At 26.5% G+C, this 20,051-nt stretch overlaps 2 protein-coding genes across 9 annotated transcripts in view; one reads left to right on the top strand and one right to left on the bottom strand.

The window, feature by feature from the left end:
- Positions 1 to 6,273: 6,273 nt before the first annotated feature.
- Positions 6,274 to 18,332, bottom strand: LOC114121147 (E3 ubiquitin-protein ligase RBBP6-like). Of its 4 annotated transcripts, XR_007605097.1 has the most exons (12): positions 17,906 to 18,332; positions 14,133 to 15,697; positions 13,541 to 13,666; positions 13,393 to 13,486; positions 12,186 to 12,370; positions 11,939 to 12,049; positions 11,496 to 11,876; positions 11,320 to 11,419; positions 10,859 to 10,977; positions 9,410 to 10,174; positions 6,541 to 7,880; positions 6,274 to 6,453 (listed from the first exon to the last, which is right to left on the bottom strand). XR_007605097.1 is itself a non-coding variant. In XM_027983320.2 (11 exons), exons 2-11 carry the CDS (start codon positions 15,672 to 15,674, stop codon positions 7,293 to 7,295), a joined length of 4,011 nt encoding a protein of 1,336 aa, XP_027839121.2. In that variant the 5' UTR covers positions 15,675 to 15,697; positions 17,906 to 18,332; the 3' UTR covers positions 6,274 to 7,292. The 4 variants fall into 4 exon arrangements, 3 of the variants coding, with proteins under 3 accessions (XP_027839121.2, XP_027839122.2, XP_050060045.1); XM_027983320.2 differs by having other exon boundaries at positions 6,274 to 7,880; XM_027983321.2 differs by having other exon boundaries at positions 6,274 to 7,880; positions 18,095 to 18,332.
- A 444-nt stretch (positions 18,333 to 18,776) lies between these two features.
- Positions 18,777 to 20,051, top strand: part of LOC114121153 (kinesin light chain) — a 78,622-nt gene continuing 77,347 nt past the window's right edge. For 2 of the 5 annotated variants that reach the window (XM_027983359.2, XM_027983357.2), the window contains exons 1-2: positions 18,778 to 19,009; positions 19,457 to 19,558. The gene's annotated coding sequence lies outside the window, so the exon portion shown is untranslated. Of the gene's footprint in view, positions 19,010 to 19,456; positions 19,559 to 20,051 lie in introns of all 5 variants that reach the window. The other 3 variants (XM_050204090.1, XM_027983358.2, XM_050204089.1) reach the window with 3 other exon arrangements.

Genomic DNA, 20,051 nt, shown 5'->3' with positions numbered 1-20,051 from the left:
TATACATTTTCTTCTCAACCAGCATTCGTATATGTCACATACTCACATGTTGTTTTTATAATAATAATAATTATAACTATCATATACACAATCAGTAGAGACTGTTCATTAGTCTTTATTACATACATACAACATACTGCTTGCATAACTATTTATAGTGTTAACAATAAAATACTAGTAAAATATTTGTGTAATTATTTATGTAGGTAATACACACACCATTAACAGTTACTCTATATACATTAGGCTTAATATATGCAAAAAATATTTAAGGTAGCACATTATAATGTTAATCAGTTGAATTAATAGTTAAAACATTGTCTGGATTTAAAGAGTATAATAAGATGTTTAAAAACAAATGTTTATTGTTATTAATATTATGCAACATTATAAAGCTTAAAGGTATACTTTATTAACTTAATAATTGTTTATAGATGAATCAGTTAATGATTTTTGATTTTATTTAAGCTTAAAGTAGCAAAGTTTAAAAATTGCAATTATTAACTACCCATATTAATATTTTTTCATGTCTTGACTAAGTATTACCTGGAAATTAATAAATTAATTTTAAAAACTCGAAATTGGTTGGTGAAAAATATGCAAAATCTAAAACTACTCAATTACTTTTTAAAAGTTTTAGGAGCATAATGGTTCATAATATAGGCATAGCCAGATTAGGGGGGAGGGCTAAGCTGAATTAGACCAGACCCCCTTCCCCAAAAAATATGGGATTGCAGGTTTTCTTCAATAATATAGATGTACAATTAAAAAAAATAATTTTAACTATATTTATTTAAAGATGCATTTATCATTTTCAAAGTTGGCTCTCATTAAAAATCGACTGAAACCAGAGCTTAAGATCTATGCAAATTGAACTGATTGAAAATAGGTTGAACGCATTAACAATTTTGTCAATTGTCAATGATATCGAATTCATTACTTTTATAGTTAGTTAGGTACTGGGTTAAATTTTACTAATAAAAATCCCAGTTCTGACGGTGCTAATTAGTAATTAGTACTAATGTATAACACCTAAAACCATCTAAAACCAACCAACTTTGAGCAGCTATAACTCTCCAACGGATCAACGAAGTTAAAAATTTTAACATGAAAATTCATGGAAATAATGGCTTTATTAATTTATGCAATTATTAATATAGGTTGCCATTTGAAAATCAAAAATTGAGAGTTTTTTTCTATTAAATATAAGATTGAAAAAAAAAAAAAAGGTCGGTGGTACCCACCTAATTTATATTTACAGCTTATTTAAGGTTAATTTAATGTGAGATTTGATGGTGTGCAATTGCAGATGATAATTCAAGAGTATATTTTTGTACTTAGGTACATAGGTAGTTGAAACAGTACATAACAGTGACGTACTCGTATGGGGGAGGGACTACCATTTATGCATAGAAAAAAGATTATAGTATATGTATAAAATATTTATGTAATGTTTCATAAAAGAATTATAACTACATGTTTCACTTCTGGGGGTGGGGGGTTAAACCCCTAAACTCCCTTTCGGTGCGCCACTGATACATAATATAGATACCTACCTATCTATCAAAACAAGAATAAAAATATAGATAATTCAATAAAAAAAAAACTATATTTATTAGGTACATTAATAGTAGATCCGGTAGATCACTCGCTTTATCAATGCCTAAAGTTTTATACAGTTCAACAGTTGTAGTAGTAGAAAAACATGTATACCTACCTACCTATCTAAAAATTTGAAAAAAAATCTGTACTTTTTGAAATAATAAATGTTGTTTGATAAAAGAATCACTTTGTATGTATAATATATACAGTACCTATATATAATATTATATATTAGTCCGTGTCGTAAATTTATTTATTGGTTGTAACTTGTAAACAAGGCGACTGATTGCGATTGATGTTACAATAATGGTTTTGTTTTTGTGTAAAATATCAAATAATGCTTAAATTTAAAACTTCAGAGGTGGTTTTCGATAGCAAATTGAATATCTTTGCAGACCATTGCTATATTATATGGAGCCATGAAGTTTTTTTTTTTATCAAAATTTATTTTTAACAGAAGATTATGGTACCTATCTCGACAATTATGAATCTGTACGTTTACATAAGGTAAAGGTTGGTAAAGCTCGCACTCTTACATTTTGACTTTTGAGGCCTGATTGTAATATAAAATTAATAGTTTTAATAATTAGGTTAACATTGTCAATTTATAACGCGTCAGTGAGAGAAAAGTTTATATCAGAGGGGGTGGAAAAAAGATTCATTAAGAGGACGCCACACTAAAAGTGAAACGTATACAACGGCCGAGAGAACGCGCTGTTAGGTGTTTTCGCGATGGGTTCTTTGAATAGAGAGAGAAGGACAATTTTGGAGTAAGTGTTGGAAATCACAGTTATCTCCACCACAGTTGGGTAGAGGACAATACGTCAATACTTACGTGCTACTGTTGAGTCCCAATTTAAATGCGTGATGTAGTATAGTATAGGCTGTGACCAGTATAACGTAATCTGGTGTATTTGATAATGGTAGCGCAGTTCAACTTTAGTAGTAGGTAATTGAAACCATGGTTGAATAGGGATATTTTTAAATAAAGACCTATACCCAATGCCGTAGCCAGAAAAATATTTTGGGGGGATTAAAGTATAAATATGTTATATTATGTAATAAAATATGAAATTCTAACTATTTAATCTTATTTCAAAAAAAAATTTGGGGGGGGGGGTTGAACCCTAACCCCCATGGCTACGGTCTTGCCTATACCCAAGAGACGCAAACAGACAAGTTAGAGGATGACTGTATTTGTAGCTCTGGGAAGAAGTAAAGCCATGCCGTGCCATGGAGGTCAAAAGTAAGAAGTTTCTAGTATAGTTTTCAAGAGCGTCAGGAAAGACGGGAATTTTTACTCAAAACCAGTTTTTGACAAAATCGATTTCTTTTTTATTGTTTTAACTCAAAATTAAAAACGAATCACTGAAATTACTTGCAATTTTCACCAAATGTTTGTATTAACAAATTAACTACGTTATTTATGAATAGTTAAATTTTCAAAATATTCTGAATTTTTTTGAGATATTTATAGACAACTGAAATTGTAGATTTTTTTTAAGTATTTTTTTTTGAATTATCGATAAAAAAATGTTGTCTAAAAAAACTTGAAAATTTAATACAAAGTTTTTTATATGTTATTGCAGTTAAAAAAATCAAAAATCATTAGTCATATAATATCGGTAGAATGCATATTGGGAGATAGCTATCTTTTTTATACGCTCGAAGTTCAAATATTTACGATAGGTATATGATAAAATCGAGAAAATTTGATAGTTATTTTGTAGTTGAAAATTCATACAATTTTTAGTTATTATATTTAAGGTATAAAAATGCAACAGTTTTCTTTCAAATAATTATTGAGAAAACTCGAGCGTCATTATAGTAAAAAATGTTTTTAGCGTCTGAATTTTAAATTTTTACGAAATCGCGTGACGATAACAATTTATATTAATATGTTAAGAATCGTTTATCATATTATACTACAATGATACCTAAAGGTTAAAATTGCATTCAAATTTAATACATTCATTAGAATGACCGAGGTCAACCTTACGTCCTTATCACTACTAGGTACCTGTATAGCACAGCGAGTATCTGTTTTTTTTTTTATTTTAAATATCCCTAAACGTAGGTACATGTAATTATTAAATGTATCATATTTAATTAGCACGTAGATTCCCATATAATATTGCAGTTATAAATATAAAATGAGATTTAAAAAAAATAATAACAATAAGATGGCTAACATCATAGGCACTATTAGGGGGTCTTAGGCCCCCAAATATTTGGCTTGGTCTCTCAAATATTATTATTATTTCAGATACTATCAATGTTGCACATTCCATAAACAAAATATACACGCATTGTATTTGTTTTAGTCTCTCAAAAAATTGACCTTAGTTGCGCCTATGGCTATCGTAAAGATTGATCCAGGAAATTCCGGGATTTGCAAAATCTAGACAATTTAAAGTATTAGGAAAGATAATATAAGGGTTATATCTACATGCATATTAATATGAACGTATTGGATTTCATATTCATACTACAGACCTGTGCCAGTCCTGGGGTAATAGGAGTCCAAAACCATGATGTCCTATTACTAGGCCGTAACTGGAAATTAATTTCGGGGGGGAGGGGGGTTAATCTAAAAAAAATTGTGTTCTAATTTTATCATTATATTTTATAGGTAATTTAATATAGTATAAAATTAATTTCAAAATTATGGGGGGGTTGAACCCCCCCAGGTACGACCTTGTGTCCCAAGAGCCCCAAATCACATACCTACACTACAAAAAAAAACAGCTCTGAGTTAGGATTACACTATAGTAGGTTATATAATATTATATTAGATAAAATTTAAAATTTATTATAGAATGCCAAGGTATTTATAGATTAAATATTATTTTATTTAAACTAGAAATAAACATCACTGTACATTTATGGTATAATGAATAATTTATATTACTAAGAAAAAAAATGATCATTGATGGCATACCCATCTTAAAGAGTCGCAGATTGCTGACTCCTAATACTTATTTATAAACAATACAATTCAAATTGATACAGTATTGGTTTAGTCAGAGACATAAATAAGATCAAAGCTCTGAATTTACCAATTACCACAAGCAATACTAGCATTAGCTAGAGTGATTACACTGATGTCTGTGTTGAATCAACGTGTTAAATGTTAATGTATCATCATTATTATTTATTACTTATTTGTTGACTAATACTTTTTAACCTACTTTTAGTATTTAAGACAATTAATAGTGATTTTTTTGTGTAAGGAAGTGTACTGTCTGTACTCTATGGGGATTTAATGTCAGAGTACCTAATCCTTAGCAATAATTCAATCCTATATTCCTATTGGAATTAATGAGTTTTTATTGTTTGGCATAGGCGCACATTAGGTGTGAATTTAGGGGGTGCTGGAGTAACTAATCATACACAGAGCCGTGGGGGTTTTGCCATACAACCCCCCTAATACTATAATAAACTCCATTGCAATGATTTAAAATTTTTATAAGTAATATTAGAAAATAAAAATAAATATTTAAAAATATTTATACAATAAATTATAATATTTAATCACTAAAATTAAACAAGATTAAATTTTTTGTTTGATAATGAACAATGAACATTTTTGTAATATAATTTCCCTATCTATTTCGTTGGTAAGATCTCTCTCAATGCTTAGATTTAAATAACTTGGTAAATCTTTCTTGACCCATACTGGTGCATAATCTAAGTTGACTGGTAGGCTATTCTTTTTCTTTAACACCAGCATTTCTGCTGATAAACTAGGTGTTAATATTTTCAAAATAACTTGATATATCAAACAATGAACAGATGAATGTTTCAAAAAGGTATGACCATGTAATAAACATTTAAAGATAGATAGTTAAGTTATTTTTTATCAAAAAATCCCCTTTAAATGTTTATAAAACACTAACTATTATATTCATCCAAGCAGGCGCAGATATAGAAATTACAAATGGCGGGAGCTTATTATCAAAAAATAATAAATAAAGAATTTGTTATAAATATTTTTTAAGTAATTTAATTTTATATAGGTAACTTAAAATACGGCCCCCCTCAGATCCGCGCCTGCATCCAAGTTAATTAAGTTCACTGATTTTTGCCAGCTCTGAACTTTCTTCAGAAAAAAGTTTTTCTAAATTTATAATTATTTCATCAATTATTATTATACATTAAACATAATTTTGTAACTATGAACCTTAAGATAAGATAATATGATTTTCTATAGTAAAATTGCTGTTTATTGTTTAATCAGTTTAAACAAAAACTGAAACATGCATTCATACAATACTTATTTAATCGTGAATTTGTGAATTACATACTATCTATTTGTAATGGAAAAAAAAATACCAACCTAATAAATCACAATAATTATTATATGATTGGTGAAATACTGAAGTAAATTTTACAGGAAACTATATGGGGGCCCTTATTGTTTGGTACTATTTTTTATACTTATATATTTACCATATTATTGTAGTATTCAATGTTGATATATTTTGTGATGATTATGTCTTATGAACAGTACACATCTAATATTAATTAGCAAATTTATATCTTTTTTTAAACAATCATAAAATATTTAATTCCATTTTGAGTGAAATATCCATAATTTCAATAATATAATAATTAAATTGCAAAAGCAAACATTTGATACAGAATAAAGATAAAGTATACTAGGTAGTATTTATTATAGATGTAGTATAATTTCAATTTTAAGGTCATAGTTTACATTTTAAAAATCAAGGATAAATTATAAGTACATAATAAAAATGATTCAGAATTATTATCTCAATGTATTTTCCACTGAACTATCATTAAGTTCATTTCATACTTATAATTTATTTTAGTTTTCATAAATAAATCCTATAAAAAATAAAATAAATATTTATAGGTAATAACAAAAATAGTTGAGTATTTAAAAAAATATATTCTACTTATTTGTTTGAGTACCTATTTCAAATGTTATTAAAATACTTAGTGGCATGCACAGAGGGGATGATGATGGATATATCACCCCCATTCCCATCCATGGTCTTTTTTTTAGTCTTCAGACATAACTGTATTTTGGATCACTAGTTCATCAAAATAATGTAAAATAATACATTTTTATTTTTGACATCCTCCCATACCAAATTCCTGTGCACGCCACTGAAGATACTAATGATAGCATTTTGTCGCATTGGAATTCTTTAATTCTGCAAGTCTTAAATTTATATTTTAAGAGTTTATTATATTTTTCCGTTTTCTTTGAAGTTTTTTTCAAAAAAAACTACATTTGGAAAAATTGTGACCCAACATAAAACTGTCTATAACTTCAAATTTTTTTCATAACCAATAAATCATGTCATGGTAAAATGTATTATATAGCTTCTCCGTGTTGTATAGAATCTAAAATGAAAATCATATATTTATTTATTATAAATAATACATGTTAGAAAATATATAATTATCAAATTAATACATCAATTAATGATGCATTAACAATTGGAACAATAGAACCCAATTTAATTACTACTTTCACAGTAGTAATAATTAATTTGTACATTACTATTGCTATAATATTTAATAATATAGATTTATAATCTATTTAAAATTTGTTCAAGTAAAATATCAGTAAAACTTTTTTTAAAAATAAAAATGATCTATAATACATGAATATACATAAAGGAACATTAAACTGTCACATAATAAAATTGATACTTTCAATAGTATTGTGCAGCCATATCTTCTGCATCAATACCAAGCATAGCAAGTTCATCTCCATCAGATTCATTGCCATTTGATTTCTTAATATTTTCTTCTTTAGGTCCCTGAATAATTGGGACTTCTAATTTATCATCATCATCTTCATCATACTCTTCTTTAGTAGGTTCTTCTTCTCTACCCATAACTTTTTTCATGTGCCTACGTTTTCGTTGAGATGGAGCATTTTTCTTTTTTTTTCTTTCAGGCGAAACATTTAAATTATTTGTTACACCATATGACATGTTATAATGTTGATGAATTAATGGATTATGAACTTGATTAATTGGGGTATTTATAGAATGTACTACCGAAGAAGCTTCACTGCAAGGAAAAATTATATTCAATGCAGTACTTAAATCTTGAGGTAACGTATTTGTAGTATGTGGTTGACTTGGTTGACTATACATCTGGTGTATTTGATTTCCTGATTGTTGTGAATGGTTAAATTGTGTTACAATTGAATCAGTTTCTGGACTGACAATTGCATCATTATTTTCATTATCATCATCAATATCCATATCAACAGGTAATATATGTTTTTCAACCTGAAATCATTTTTATATACTTTAAAATACAGTTAAAATTGTTATAATATATTTAATAAAAAGTTTCTCCACTTGTTTTCACTGATGATACAAATTGTCTACTGCCAGGAACAACATAAAATATAAGTTTTTATGCAGAGATGCTATTACAGTATGCAGTTTTATACCTCATTTAGGTAATTTACTTATTGTCTACTTACCAACATCAAAGTAAAAAAGTCTAAATCAGTGAGATAGAAATATCAAAATAATGGCTACACAGTTATTGAAAATGATAGAAATCATGTTTGAAGATATGACGGTCTGTTTTTTTTTTGCCTCAAACAAAGATCTCACTGTAGATATTTCAATGTTCAACAGTGAGATAAAAATATTGAATTCCTATTATTCACTGTAAATATGCAGCAGGATTCGTAACATATTCAAACATGGTTAGGTTGTTGTATGTGTTGTCTCCGTCTTACACATGTAAGACACAGCAAATTTTCTTTCATCAGTTTTAAAAGTATGTTGTTAGTTTTAATATTAGAAGGAATTGACCTAGGTTGTAGTTTCAAAAAGGTAATAACTTACTTAAAAATAATATCAATAAAAGGCAACGTGGGGCTCTAGATAATAATTTTACTTTAAAATGTTATAATAGGTCAATTCACTCTAATATCAAAATTAACAGCATACTTTTGAAACTGGTGAACGAAAATTTGCTATGTTGTATGTGTGTAAGACAGAGACAACACATGCAGGTACAATGTCCTCTTATTCTAATATTATTGAAAAGTCTCACCATTCCGAAAATTCCAATTAATATATTTTATATATATATATTTTTATTCTATCGTAGTAACATTTTAACTGTTAAATAGCATACTGTATTAGCATTAAGTATGAATTATGTAAAATTATAAAAATTTTAAATCATTGATATTTTTAAACACTATTAAAAATTATTTACATAGGTACTTTAATACTTTAATATAAAATTTACTAATTAGCTCTGAATAATAGGTGTATTAGTTTTAAAAAATTGCTAAAAATGAGTGATACACTAATAATAACAAAAACACAATTAAATCATAAAAAATTTACAATCAGTTGAAATGTATACATTATAGATATTATTATTAGAATATTTTTTTATGGTTTAATTCAAGTAATATAGTTCTGATTAAACTATATATGATTATATTGTCAATTATAGTTTATGTATGAAAATTAATTTTACACAAAAAATTCCTAGTACTATTAATTCATAGTCAGTTTAATCAAGAAAATTATTTTATTTTAAACTTTTACAAGTATATGTTAAATAAACAATCAAATAATTCTTGTTTTACACTAACTTAAAAGATCGAAGTGCAACAAATTTTAGCTTTTATTATTATTGCTCTAGTCTTATTTCAAATAAATTATTATTTAAATAATCTATACGAAAAATACTTCTATGTTTATTTAAAATAAAACAGTATCTAAATGAGAATGTTATTTAAAATATTTTTAGTAAGATGAATATTTTTTTTTTGTTACTTTACCTTTTTTTCATTTGCTGCAGTAATCATCTTTTCTATTAACATTTTTTGTATAGCCACAGATTCCATCAAATTTTCTTTAGGTTCATTAGTTGTACTCTCAACAGTAAAATTAGGTATATTTTTAGCAGATGAATTTGTTTTTTTAGTTATTGGTTTTGCGAATGGCATTTTCCCAATAAAGGGTAATTTTATTCTGCTAGTGCGTTGAGATAAATTAAAACTTTCATCCTTTTTTTCATACACAATTTGTGGCTTTGGTTCTTCAAGTTTTTGCTTTTTTACTGCATGCATATTAGATGAGCTAGATTTATGGGATTCATCAATTTCATCAGTTTTAGTTTTATGTAATCTATCTTTAGATTTCTGAACAGATTCCTTTAAAGTAATCATACTTTTTTCAACAGGTAAATCAACTGGTTTCATCCAATCTGATAAAGATACATTATTTGTATCATTTATTTCTTTGTCAGGACTTAACTGACTTTTTAAATCTGTGGATTTTCGACTTAGTTCTTTTTTGTATTTATCTCGATCTCTTTCCCTATCTCTATCTCGTTCGCGTATTTTTTCTTTTTCTCTCTCTTTTCTAGGCTCCTTCTCAAAAAAAGACTTTTCAACTTTGGGTTCAGGAATTTTTTCTTTAGATTTATCTTCTTTAATTGCATCATATTTGATTGTACTCGATTGTGATAAGGACTTTTCAAACGCACGAGTTCTTTTTGTAAGCCATTCAATTTCCCAATTTGGTTCTTTTGCAATAAGTTCCTAATAATAAAAAAATATAATAATTATTTTAGTTCAAAGATATTAATAATTTATATTATTAATTATAATGAATGCTCTAATCAAAACTTTAACTGTAAAAAGCAATATTCTATATTTTCACTAATATACATTAAATTAGAATAATAAGTTCAATACCTAATATTCTTTAGAAGATTTAGGCTTTTGTAAGAATAACAATGATATAAAAAATTAAATATTTCTGATGTATTTTATTGACAAATTTAACTCTTCTACCAACTTTACAAATATTAGAAAATTAATCACAATAATATTAGTCATTTTCATAAGTCAAATAGATACCTCTAGCCTAAATGCTATTCATTGAGAAAATAAAAAATGGTGCAAAACATAACTGCTAGTTAAAAATGATTTGTTTAATAAAAGAATTATCAACTTTTAACTTATTTCTTAGGGCGGTGTATTTATCAGTCTATTGCAATTTTAAACAAATAAGTTGAGCCATGGAATAATCTATTTAAAATTTTAAAAAAAATTATAGCATTGAGTTAATTAGTTTAGCACAAAAATAAAGCATGTATATATATTTATATACAAAATTGATTAATTCAAGTGGCTAAGGCTATAGTTTTACTTAAGATTACAATTTATAAGCAATTAAATTTTAATACTTAATATATAATTAATTATTATCAAAATAACTACCGTATATAAATCATTATGTTGTTTAGATTTAAAATGTGCTGAAGCACAATGAAGGTCTCCAATCCAAGTGTCACAAAGCTTGCAATACCAAGCTTTAGTTCCAATAAAAAATTCCAAACCTACAAAGTATTTAAAATACACTATACATATTAATAATTCTAATGTATTTTATACATGAATATTTATAATAAATTTGCATGATTATACTTTATTTTTATTCCACATCATTGTAATTAAGTATCACAAATACTCTTTTTGTATCATCAAATTCATATTAATAAATAAATAAATAAATAAAATAATAATTAAAATTATTTCACTTTAAAATTTTAAGTGTAAGAATGATCACAGTGATCTTATATGTATTTCCAGTTAAAAATCTTTGTGCATGTACATTTTTTGAATGGGTTTGTTCTTCATATTACGTAATTATCAACTCAAAACAGTCATAAAATACCTACCTTTGATAGGTACTCGTTTTGTAGGTAGATCAGGATTTTTCTCAGGTTGAATAGGTTCAGTTTGTGTATCGTGCCAAGGTAATTCAACAACATTTAATTCCTATATACAAGAGATATTAATAAATTAATTTTATTAAAAAAAATATTATTCATCTTATTTAAAAATATGTACAAACTTCCAGAGTTTTGTTATGGGATTCACTGTGCAAATGTGTTAAATATTCTTTTGCAGTTTTTGGAAAAATATTACATGGCTGACACCAGTGAATGCATGAATCACAATAAACATGATTGAATTGAGGTAATTTCTCAATACGTTTTTTTTTTTTACTAGTATCAATTAATTCTTTAGATTTAAATGATTTCTTAGAATCAGTATCTTCTTCTTCTGAAACATGTACTTTAGAAGATTTTTTTGTTTTAATGGATTTATTACGTTTTTTTTTTATTTCCATGGAAGACGAAGAAGAACTTCGCCGGCGATTTTTATGAATAGTAGAAACTTCATCTTGTTGTAAAGTTTCGGTAGGAGTTTTCATATACTCAGATTCTGTTGTCTAAAATAAACAAATTTAATTAAATATCAAATTAAACAGTATACTGTTTTTATAGCAATTACTGATTTTTTCGGTTCAACTTTTTTAGTTTCTTTCAATATTTCTCTTGGAATCATTGTATTTAATACTTCAAGAATATTATTTACACCTTTAATTTTTCCATTTACATCATCCTAAAATATATATTATTATGTATTATTTTGTTATTTATCAGTAAGTTCTTAAAAAATAATAATATTCAGTATAATTATCTTGTATTAATATTTATACACTCCAAACATATTATTTAAGTTTACAATTAAATAATACCTGTGCTTTTCTATTCTTTTTTAATTCATTATTAAGATGACCATCTGTATTTTCCAACTTAAATGTGTCATACTGTATTTGTAGTGTTTCAAGTTCTTTTTTTAAACTAAAAAGTTTAGTTGTATACGTTTCACGTTGCATTTCAAAAATGCTATCCTGAGAACTTTTTGTTTGTGTGTCTGGTACTATAGTCAAAATAATCAGTAAAGAATAATATTACATAGGTGGTTCTAAAAGTATTTTTTTTTTTTTTTGTATAATATATAACAATACTTAAGTTTGTTATTCATTTATAAAAATATCTATAAATTATAGAATAATTAAAAATAAATACACATAATATAAGACAATGTTAAAACTAAAAAAATACCTACAGAAAGAAATTATTAATAAATAAAATAATAGAAAATTGTTGATTTAGTTTGACTTTATAATTTAGAGGATAAAGAATATTATAATTCGAGTTAGGATGTTGATGACCTAAAAAACACAAAAATGCCCTAAAAACTTCATAAAATGTATACTTAAAAATTATCTAATAAGTCTAATAAAATAAGTAAAAAAAATGTATTTATAAATAATAATTTTTATTATTGATATGGGTGTAATTATAGTAATTTAAAATAATATAAATTATAATATTAATAAACAATAGACAATAGTATGTACATTTAGATTTTAAGCATAAAATTATTAAAATTAAATTAAAAAGTAAAATAATATAATAAAATAAAATAAATAAAAAAAATTGTATTAAAAATATTCTCAATATTCGATAAGCAATCTATGATCGGCGTGTCTTACTTTATCAATGTATAACACCAAAAACCCCACAATGATAAAATTAAAATTATTTTTTTTGATGTTATACAAATTTTCTTTAAAATTTAAAATTTGAGAAAAATGACTCCACATTGTACAAAAACTACAAAAAAGACCAAAATTATGAAAAAATGACTTAAAAATGTTGAAAAATGACGTTAAAAAACACCAAAAATGCATTTATAGCTAAAAATGCACAAATATGCAAAATAATGCAAAATAAAATTAGAATATTCTGTATCAGGGGAACACGAAACAAATTTTTAGCTAAGATAGCATTGTATGGAATTTAAGGAAAAAAAATGCAAAAGTCATCAACATCCTAACTCTAATTATAATAATAGAATACCGATTAATAATAGTTTTATTAAAAACAGAAATATACCTGGTGTAATTGGTGTAATGTTTGGAGGAGGTTTAGTTATATCTACATGTTTTAGATCTATATTATACAATCCTTGATTGGCTGACTGATAACCCTAAAAAATATAATCACATTATTATATGTTAAAAAATGTTTGCCAAACACTTACTTCAACTGTTTCAAGATTAGTATGTATTGAATTATAAGGAACAGTTTTTTGATCATATTGTTGAAATTGTTGGAATGGTGTTCCATATTGCTGGTAACCTGGTTGGTACCATTGGGCATTTTGAACCTAAGTTTTAAGAAATTAAAATATATTAGGTATTAGAATAAAAAGATAAATTTAAAAGTGATAAACTTAAAAAAAGTTCTAGATACTTAAGTTTGTAGTCTCAAAAACAATTTTAATATGTTTCTTTTATTATTTAATAACTTCAAGATTGATAGAAAATGCTGTTTTACATATTCATTTTAAATAATTGAAATCTGAATATAATTATTGTAATTAAAAACATTTAATTAATGACTTTTAGTATTTTACAATTTTATTTTTAAATTATTGCTATAGCTCTTACTATTTTCAAACATAGATTTTCTGATTTGTTTCTATAAGAATAAAATAGTTACCACCAAATATATTATTCAAAATTCTGAAGTAATCATTAGGATAATCATTTAATTGTGATGTAAATAAATAATATTTTAACTTTCATCAAAGTTCCATACATCTTAAAATTTGTATTATTAATGATACTTACAGGAACTGGTTGTCGTTGTTGGTAAGCTGTGAATTGTACCGGTTGAGATTGAACATAATTTGTTGTTGGATATGTAGTAGCAGAATTTTGTATTCCTGGCCATTGTGAATTATATACTGGCAAACTCTTGGGTGTAGTAGGTATTGCAGGAGGCGGTGGTTCCTTTAAAACAGGATTTGGTCCTCTTGAAGATGAAGGTGGAGCTTGTGAATACCGATTTCCTATTTTTTTAGACTTTTCAGTATTTAACGATGGGGTATCACTTTTGTCAGAGTTAGTTAATGATATAGACCTAGCTCTTTTTGTAACTTTTTTTTCTGGCTCAGAATCAGATGAACTTAATTCTTGTACATACATGGTTGAAGAATCTATATTTATTGACTTGTTCAAGTATAAGTCATTTGAAGAATGATCTTTTTTAGTTTCAGGTGGAGAATTTATCCAATAATCATCATCTTTAGTGGAATAATCTTTTCTACCAGGTGTTTTAGGTACCTTAGGAATTGATTTCTCTCGAATAGGAGAGTCATCCCAACTATTAGAGTATAAATTTTTTGTTGAAGACTTGGAAGTTTGAGCACTGACCCAGTGCTCATCTTTATCATTATTAGAAATATCTAATCGACCAGGGGTTTTAGATCCTTTGGAAGAATATTCTGGCCTATTAGACTTTTTTGTATCTTTTGTATCTATAGTATCATTTTTATTAGTTTCAATCCAATATTCATCATCACTTTTTTCTGTATATTCCACTCTGCCTGGTGTCTTAGAACCTTTAGAGGCTTTTAACTTTTCAACAAAATCATCAGAATTATTTCCATCATCAGAATTACCTTTTACTGTCTGAGTTTTTTCTATGGACTGATCTCGTTTATTAGGTGACCTAGGTCGTCGTGACAGAGATCTTCTCTTGGGTGATTTATGTTTTGGAGAAGCATAGCGTCTGGATCTGCTAGGAGAATGTGAATGAGATCGAGATCGTGATTTAGAACGATATCTACTTGGCGATCGACGTCTATCAGGAGAACGTGAATAACGTCTATGCCTAGAAGGAGAATTATAAGGTCTTACACGATATTGGCTTTGTGGTGAGTGGTGTCTACCACGATCACTTCGATCCCAATAATTATTTTGGTATGGTCGTCTATAACCTCTATGTGGGTGTCCAGTTGCACGTCTATAATATTTTGTATCATTATAATAGCTTTTTTTATCAGAATATCGTTCGTCATTTTTTTCACTTGGATCTTCATCTTTATCCCATTTACTTCTGTTGATTGGTGAAGTATCATCTCCATCATGTTTTTCTTTTGAAGTATCTTTGTCAGTGCCTGATTGAGAATCCCATGATCTTTCACGTGAATCACTTCGATCATTATCATTGTATGAAGATTCATACTTGTCTCTAGAACTAGATGGTCTAGATCTATTTCCCATTGGACGCCGAGTTCCTTTTCTGTTTGGTGTCCTACCTCGATAAAAACCTCTTATGAAAGGACGACCACCTCTAGTTCTTCTCATACCTCTACCACCTCTTTCCATTTTTGAAAATTATAAAAGCCACCCTAAAATATATTTTATAATTAGTAAATATACATACATATGTCAAGACGAAAAAATAAGTTTTCTTCTTTAATCTAAACTACTTGATTAATTTTTTGGAATTATAATGCTAACTATAGTTTTTCAACTTCAAAAATTTAAAATAATGGGAAAGATTGCAATATTTCTTATAATTATTTATTAGATAATAATGATAAATAGGTTATTTTATTTTTTAAAACTAAAAAATCTCAAACATGAAATAAAAAAGATAATGTGATAATTGTTTTTTTTTTTAAAAATAACGATATTTTTAAGTAAAGTAAATACATCGAAAACACAGTATAAAGCTACTCAGACAATGATTTTATTTGTCTTTGGACGGTGCTTAGAATAGTTTGAACAATGTACATTTATAATCCCTGCGGATTTAACACTAATAAACTGTAAAACTGTATAAACAAAACAAAATAAAAATTAAGATTTGATTTTTATTGGCGATCTTGATAGTGATCTTACAACAAATAAATAAATAAATTGAACAAATAAAATATATGATAGGTATTTAAGAATCTTTAGAAGACTATCTTATTTTTCTACATGCTATTATTAAATATTAGTTGATAACTATGCTATTGCTTTGCAAATAATTTATAAAAATTATTATTCACCATTATTTGAAAGTGTTGTAATACTATTTTTATGAACACCATAATATTCTATTAGATTAGCATATTTTATTATATTACATTAGTCTTATGAGTTTTAATGTATAAGATATGTAAGGATAGATGCTTAGTAAATTTTTTCGCTTGAGAGACTGGCACTGTCCGATAGAGGCGCCAGTAGTACGAGTAACTAATTTAAGTCTAAGAGTAATATGTCAGTTTTTTTTTCATAATTTAATGTTTAAAATATAATTGAACTATCACGACTCACAAATAATTATAAATCATTTGAAATACTTCATTGTGTGCTTGTTTATGTCTGTAAACCAACTAGAACTCTAACTACTAAAGGGAAAAGCTTTCTTACAGTGGAAATAGCCAGTTTAACAAAAAAGATTCCAAAACAGGAATGGACTTAACAGTGGCGCAACAAAAAAATATGCTCTCCCTGTAAAATTAAAAAATGGGCCCCTAAATTATTATGATACCAAATATAACCAGGGGGAGTTCCCATAGGGTATACTACATATATGCTGTATACTCTCAAGATATTTTTACAAAATGTCAAAATTATTAGTATACAGCATAATATACTCAAATCATATACAAAGGAAAAACAAAATTAATTTTTCCATATTTACGTCAATTATTTATATCGGCCTTATACTCTTATAACCCATAAGAAAAATATTTTTATTGTATGAAATGTTTATATTTTGGTAATTGATGATTTAGTATACTCTTAAAACAATTATTAGGAACATCTTCAAATATAACCCTATAACCTAAGGCCTCCCAGCAACGTGGGGTTGTTGACCCCCAGTTACACCATTGGAACTTGACCATCTTGCTCACAGCACTATATTATAAAGTATATAAAAATATAATAGTATAACAGGTGACTACCTGGTGGCAAGGTGATAAATTTTATTGGTTTGATGTTAATGTGATATCAAACGAGGATCTTCTTATAAAGTAATGTTTGTTCAAAGCAGGTAAACCATAAATTTATGGAAATATTATGAGAGAAGTTCCAGCAGTATTGTTGGTCATAAACAAAAAAGAAAGGGAAAAAATAGGTTTAACGTCGAACAATGATAAAAAAATAAAATGTGCTGTTTTCAGGTATATAAACAAAATAATCCTTATTGTACTAGTCAGAAATAAATAAAACTAGAATGCGATCAGTTTCTAAGCATAGATTATATTTGATATACTTATAATTGGAGTAATTGGACTAAGTATCTAGCCATAGACAAGATCATTAATAATAGCATCCATAGACTATGGTCAATATCTAGACACATAGTAAATACAGCAGCTATAGTGAAATTGTATTCTTCAGCATTAATTTCCCTATGCTTAAGTCAGACATAAGCCATATTGTGTTGATAATGCTGTTATGCTAATTATGAAAAATTACCATTATGAAGTGTTCATATAATATAATCCTTGTATAATTAAAACTATATACTGTCAAATTGTTTTATTGTAATTAGAATTTACTTCAGTAAATTATTATTATTATTCACTCGTTATAATTAAGTAACATTAAAATCTTACCTTTAATTTATACTCCCATAACTCACAATATATATTTAAATATAATTATAAACGAGTATGAAGATAACAATATAGAAAAATTTATAGCACAGCAATCAGATCCAATGTCAATGTATAGATTCAAGATTACTACCGGCGAAATAAATAGTTTTAGATATAAAATATACGAATTGGAAATAATGGATATACCTAATAGTAATTAGTAGTTAGCTAGATAACTTAACTAAGTACTAATGCAGTAATGCCACTAAACACGGTACATGCAGAAGTATTCGTGCAATACAGCATCGGACATACGCGTATAAACTATAATAACATTAATAACTTATAAGTGTATTGACAATTTGTCATTTTTGTGTATTTTATAGTAACTACTATAGTTGTGGTACAGTAGCATAAAAAAAACTATAAACTAAAGGATATCAAAACTTCAAAATATTCAGATCTTAAAGGTAGACATAAATTTAAGGTTATTTTTGACGTTACCATTAACAAAATTTAAAATGATACCTCAAATTGTGGTATACTGTGGTTTATAACAGATGCATGTTTGTATCGATATTAAATTCTGTGTTTACTCAGTGATCTTTTGATTATTTTTCATAATATAAATTTAAATGAAATAATATATTAATTAACATTAAGTACATACAAAGCTTATTCATCAAATAATTAGTAGAGTAGAACTACTAAATTGTAAGTAGTTTAACTGTTTAGAAACATGACAGTTCCTTTTTCTTTTAATAATGTTTTTTGATGTATTTAATAATTATTATGTTTAATAATAATCGATAGTTTTGTAGTCGCTGATAAGAATAACCCTATGTAAGGTATGTGATGTCATATTATGCATAATAATATACCACAATCTATAAACCATCCAAGATCCAACATTTTTATTTTATTCCAATTCATTATTCAATTTATATGATACGTGAAAGGTTTTTCTTTCACCTGTAAATGTTGGTTTTTATTTTATTGTTCGTAAAATTTTAAAGCTACAAATGTATAATTATTTGTACGAGTTGTATGTCAAAATAACTATTGTCAATAGTTACGTGTGCCTTTAGATGTGTCGACTTCGGTGTAAAATATTTGAGTAAGGTATACCTACTTCACATGAAAGCCATTTTATTTTAATCAATAATATTATGTTTATACTTATTAACCAATGCCCATTTGGATGTGTATTTTAAACTTTACTATTAATCTTTAATGCCTCTAATTAGTCACTTTTTACTATTACCCAAAATATAATTTGCTTTAATTGTATCTACAGTTTACCTTGTAGTTTATAATGGGATGGAAATGACCATAAAAAAAAACTTAATTTTTATAATGATTATTTCTATATCTATCATTAAAATTAAATAAATAATATGAATGTGTTTATGTTGTATAAATTAGTCTGTAATATTTAACATTTCTTTCATTTAATGTACATCTAAAAACTAATATTGACAAATAGTGTTGGGTAACTAATTGTGTTATTATATTAGTATTAATTTATTCTTTATTACAAAATAATATGTATATTTTGATTCTTTTTAGAATGGATGTATAGTATACAAAGAACGCGAAACAGTTTAGAAATACGAAGTATTGTGGACAATAATTATTTATATTTACTAACCAATAGTTAACAAAAATAAGGTAATTGATTTATAAATTAGTATTATATAACAATCATAAGTAGATACATCTAACAAAAATGTTTTGTATTTTTAAGTACCTATTAACTGTACTAGCATGTTTGATAAAATAATATATTTTTTCTATCTATATTATAAAAATATTTTTGATTTAAAAGTAACTTGGTCCTGTACTATACTCCGGCCCACGATATATCAGTACCGTCACACACATGAAAAAGACGGTGCGGGGTACTATTTCCCCCATTAGGTGCCGCTGTTGGTAGGCGATTGAATGGGAGATGCCCGAAATTGGACAAGTTTTGGTCAAATAGCGGTACTGATCTCTCGTGGGCCGGAGTATATAATTGTTATAGGTTTTACACAAATTTAACAAAAATATAAAGGTCTGTTAGTCCTAAAAAATAAATTTTTATGTGGTTCTGATAGATAATCTGGTTTCTTTACTTTTAAATATTTGTGATTGCTTATATTTCTTGGCATTAACGTAACTA

This window comes from Aphis gossypii, chromosome 3 (assembly GCF_020184175.1).
Source record: "Aphis gossypii isolate Hap1 chromosome 3, ASM2018417v2, whole genome shotgun sequence".
In the NCBI taxonomy this organism is placed as follows: Eukaryota; Metazoa; Arthropoda; class Insecta; order Hemiptera; family Aphididae; genus Aphis; species Aphis gossypii.
The sequence above is the reverse complement of the archived record's forward strand: the minus strand, read 5'-3'. Positions and strand labels throughout refer to the sequence as shown.

Excerpts from the sequence above, each read along its gene's own strand:
- LOC114121147 (XM_027983320.2), bottom strand. The coding sequence starts at position 15,674 with ATGGAAAGAGGTGGTAGAGGTATGAGAAGAACTAGAGGTGGTCGTCCT. Across the intron at positions 10,175-10,858 it reads AACATAATGATTTATATACG|GAACTTATTGCAAAAGAACC; the intron begins GTAGTTATTTTG and ends TTTTATTATTAG. Across the intron at positions 7,881-9,409 it reads CTGCAGCAAATGAAAAAAAG|GTTGAAAAACATATATTACC; the intron begins GTAAAGTAACAA and ends AAATGATTTCAG.